General features: G+C 37.1%; 1 protein-coding gene across 1 annotated transcript in view; it reads right to left on the bottom strand.

Moving 5' to 3' along the window:
- Nucleotides 1-4,560, bottom strand: part of HELRODRAFT_181576 (hypothetical protein) — a gene marked incomplete at both ends in the record, with an annotated part of 22,634 nt that overhangs the window by 5,268 nt on the left and 12,806 nt on the right. The window contains 9 exons of the mRNA XM_009031374.1: nucleotides 546-606; nucleotides 720-877; nucleotides 1,054-1,224; nucleotides 1,330-1,447; nucleotides 1,528-1,670; nucleotides 1,876-1,983; nucleotides 3,043-3,144; nucleotides 3,698-3,922; nucleotides 4,154-4,345. Of these exons, the coding sequence (XP_009029622.1) occupies nucleotides 546-606; nucleotides 720-877; nucleotides 1,054-1,224; nucleotides 1,330-1,447; nucleotides 1,528-1,670; nucleotides 1,876-1,983; nucleotides 3,043-3,144; nucleotides 3,698-3,922; nucleotides 4,154-4,345 (1,278 nt within the window). The remainder of the gene's footprint in view (nucleotides 1-545; nucleotides 607-719; nucleotides 878-1,053; nucleotides 1,225-1,329; nucleotides 1,448-1,527; nucleotides 1,671-1,875; nucleotides 1,984-3,042; nucleotides 3,145-3,697; nucleotides 3,923-4,153; nucleotides 4,346-4,560) is intronic.

A 4,560-nucleotide genomic window follows, 5' to 3' on the forward strand; every position in this document is an offset into this window, starting at 1 on the left:
ACATTAGCCCACTTCTGTCGGAATTGCATTGGTTGCCGGTCAGCAAAAGAATTGTTTTTAAAGTCTGTGTTTTGGTTTATAGATGCTTAAACGGATTGGCTCCGCAATATCTGTCCGAAATGTTGATTGACAGATCATCGATTTCTTTAAAAACTGGCCTACGATCAGATCGGGGAAACTTGTTAGTGGTCCCGGTTACTAAATTAAAAATTGCATCACGTAGTTTTGCAGTTTATGGACCAAGGCATTGGAATGAACTTCCATATTTTTTGCGCCGGTCTGGTCTGACTCTTCCCCAGTTCAAGAGTCAATTGAAGACATATCTTTTTTCCTTGTAGAAAATTGCCATAGTTGTAAAGCGCCTATGAGAATGTTTTTAATAGGCGCTATATAAATGATCATAATATATATATATATATATATATATATATATATATATATAATAATAATGATGATAATATTATAATTGATATGATGATGATAATATAATAATAATAATAATAATAATAATAATAATAATAATAATAATAATGATAATAATAAACCTTTAACTTTCACTCTGTAGGGACTTTTAGTCACTGACTTGCCGTCAAACAGAACGCTCACCTAATAAATATAAATCAAACTAATAATAATAATAAGAGAGAGAGAAAGAAAGAGAGAGAGAGAGAGAGAAAGTGAGAGAGAGAGAGAGAGAGAGAGATACACAAATGAATAACTTTGTAAACGCCAGGGCAGTGAGGCACGTAGACAAAGGTCAGAGGTCGAACTTGAAGGTCGAGGCAACGAATGTTGACTTTTGAAGGTCCGTCGATGGCGACCTCTAGCGAACCACACCCCGCCTCTTCTGTGTGCACTTGAAACTTTAGGTGCTCGCCTATTGGTGGAGGTTTTATTTTTATTATGATTATTGTTGTTGTTGTTGTTGTTGTGGTTAGTATAAAAGGTTGTCGTCGTTATTCTTCTTATTATTTTTTGTTATTTCTATTGATATAACAATAGTAACTAAATTTAAGTTAGTAGCAATACTGAGAACAACACCAAAATACTGACCAGTATGTCCAGAGGTCAAACCTTGACCCGAGCAAATAACCTTTTCCGGGTTAGAGGTCAAATCGCCGACAAAGAGTTTGAAGGGGGAGTTAGAGAGGGGTCTGCCCATCTGCGTCACTTCGACCCTGTGAAGACCGGGGTGGTGCGGTAAGAAGCGAACGACGTAATTATCTGTTGTTGTTGTTGTTGTTGTTGTTGTTGTTGTCGTCGTCATAAAAACACGCGTACATATGAAACAACAACAATAATAAAAACAACAACAATAATAATAATAACCATCATCCAGTGATTGGACGATCGGCAATATGACATCACCTCTCGGAGAAACGACCTTGACCAGAGGTTGACCTTTGACCTGGGATGCCGTGACCTCGTACGCTATCGGCTCGTTTGGCTGACAATTATAATGATAGTTTTGGTACTAACGATGATGATGTTGATTGTAGTGACGATTAAAACGACAGACAGACAGACCATATATCTCTTCTTTTTCTTTTCCATTCGATCCATCGTTCCCCCACCACCACCATCACCATCACCACGTCCATCAATCAGTATCGAATATGGCGAGCCAGTAATGTGCTGGCCGTTAAAACGTACCGAGAGTAAGTAGGTACCTGCGTGACAGTGGTTGGTTGATGGATTGAGGAATGAGTGAATGAATGAATGAACGAATGAATGAATGAATGAATGGATGAATGAATAAATGAATGAATGAATGAATGAATAAATGAATGAATGAACCAACCAACCAACCAGCCAGCCAACCGACCAACCAATCAATAATACGACCTTGAACATTGCACGTATAAGTGACGTCACATGTGCCATCGTGATTGTCTTTGAAGCTGACATCGGGTTTCATGGGGCCCTCCATTGTGATGGATAGGTTGCCATCGCCCGCATCTTTCGTATCCACTGTGAATGTGCCTGCATGAATGCATCCATGCATGCATGAGTGAGTGAGTGGATTAATGAATGAATGGATAAATAAATGGATGAGTGAATGAATAAACCAATTAATAAAAAAAAGACTGGATGAGTGAATGAAGAAATGAAGAATTGAAAACAAGAACAAAAAATGAATGAGAAAATCAATGCGTTGTTACAGACGTGAGATCGAGAAATAAAAAAAAACTAATAGTTAGAAATTGTTAAGCATGCACTGAAGAATGAACCGCTTGTAAATTATTTACAAGGGTGTCCATCGGCAGCTCTATAAAGAGAAGAGGTCCCAGAAAACGAACAACGAAGAAGAAGAAGAACGAGAATTAAGAAGAGGTCAGAAGAAGTTTCGAGTAGAAGAATCCTCCTATCGCTGAGAAGCTTTCTGTGCGAACTTCAATCAAATAACGTCCGAGGAAAAAAATTCAATTTTCAGTTTTCCAGTAGCTTTAATATTTTTTAATTTATCTATTTACATTTAAACGTATCATTTTCTGTTTAACGGTAGTCTATCATAAGATTTTCCTATCTTTTTTTTTGATCTCCGTATCATTTCTGTTTCTTACTTTTGTTTGATTTGATGAATAAATAAATAAATAAATAATTAAAAGTTTATCACGAAGAATTCTGCAGGCGATCTGCGAGTGAGTTACGATAATCTTTCGAGAAGCGAGTACAGAGAATTCAGGGCCAAGAAACATCTTAAAAGCTTAATAATCATTGACGATTGGTTTCATTCCGTGATTTACCTGTCGATAAGTTACTGTGTTGCATTCTAGCGATTTTAACAATTGAATAAACGAGTGATTGATCACAGAAATACAGTCGAGTGATCGCCAGCACTGTTTTCTTTCTGATAAAGTTCATCTGAAGTTAGTCTGTTCAGAAGTCAGGAATCCAGAAGTTCAAGGGGTCGGTTATAACAGTTGAATGAATGAACGAACGAACGAACGAACGAATGAATGATAGAATGAACAAACGATTGAATGATGGAAGGAATGAATGAATAAACGAACGAAAGAATGAATGAAGCAATCAACCTACCTGCTACCCCAACACAACCGCGGAACAAGCCCTCACCGCTGACCTTGATATTTCCCACCTTGCTCTCAAATAACGGACCGACTAAGAAACGAAATGGAGAACCTGTGATGTAACAGTAATAATAATAATACAACAACAACAACACACGTTTAGACGACATTTTCCCCGAGATCGGGGGTTGCCGTTTGGCTACCTATGATGAAACTTCTGTCATCATAAGTAATTTATTTGGCTAATTTTTACGCAGGACGCCCTTCCTTACGCAACCACAGTTATAAGCGGTGGGCCTAGCCTTTGATGATTCAACATTGCTCACAAGGCAGTGAGGGTCAGTTTAATGTCATAACCAGGACAAAGTAATAATAATAATATTATTATTATTATTAGTAATAATAATAATAATAATAATAATAATAATAATAATAATAATAATAATAATGATGATGATGATGATGATGATGATGATGAAGATAATGATGATGATGAGGATAGTGATGATGACAACAACCACAACAACAACAATAACAATAATAATAATGATGATGATGATGATAGTAATGATGATGATGATGATGATGGTAATAATGATGATGATGATGATGATGGTAATGATGGTGGTGATGATGGTAATGATGATGGATGAATCCCAACTGACCAGTTACGGGCTGACCTCTCCTACTGACATGAACCAAATGGATTCCAGCCTCTTTTGGGATGAAAGCGATAGAGTAATGACCAACGGCATCGTTACTAGCACCGACCATCGGTGATGATGACGATTGTGGTGGACGTGATGATGATGATGTCGGTTTGAAGTAGCAGGAGTCCAAATGACCAGACGGCCCACAGACGAAGACACGGAGTTCGTTTTTTATAACGCCTGTGATGATGACGATGATGAAGACGATGATGATGAAGACGATGATGATGAAGACGATGATGAAGACGATGATGATGACGACAACGATGATGATGATAGAAATGTAACTATCATCATCATCATCGTCGTCGTCATCATCATCATCATCATCATCATCAACAACAACAAAAATATCATCATCAACAACAACGTCGTCGTCGTCATCATCATCATCATCATCATCATCATTACCTGGAATGTTCAAATTCAGATAACTCTCTTTTCCGATCTGACTGATAGCCAAGTATGATTGGTCCACAATTCCATCACCACCACCACCACCACCACCACCACCACCACCACTGTCGCCATCATCATCATTACCACAGTAGATATCATCATCATTATTATCATTGCTAGCCACTTTTAATATGAAAGGACTGCCTGCATGGATGAATGAATGATTGAATGAATAATTGATTGATTTAATATAAATGAATAATTGAGAAATTAAATGAATAATTAATTGATTGAATAAACGAATGAACAGTTTATTAGTTGATTGATTAAATTAATAATTAGTTGATTGAATAAATCAAAACCAATGAGTTATTCAAAATATCAACCAACCAACCATCCAGCCAACCAACCATCCAACT

This window comes from Helobdella robusta (assembly GCF_000326865.2).
Source record: "Helobdella robusta unplaced genomic scaffold HELROscaffold_73, whole genome shotgun sequence".
NCBI lineage: Eukaryota > Metazoa > Annelida > Clitellata > Rhynchobdellida > Glossiphoniidae > Helobdella > Helobdella robusta.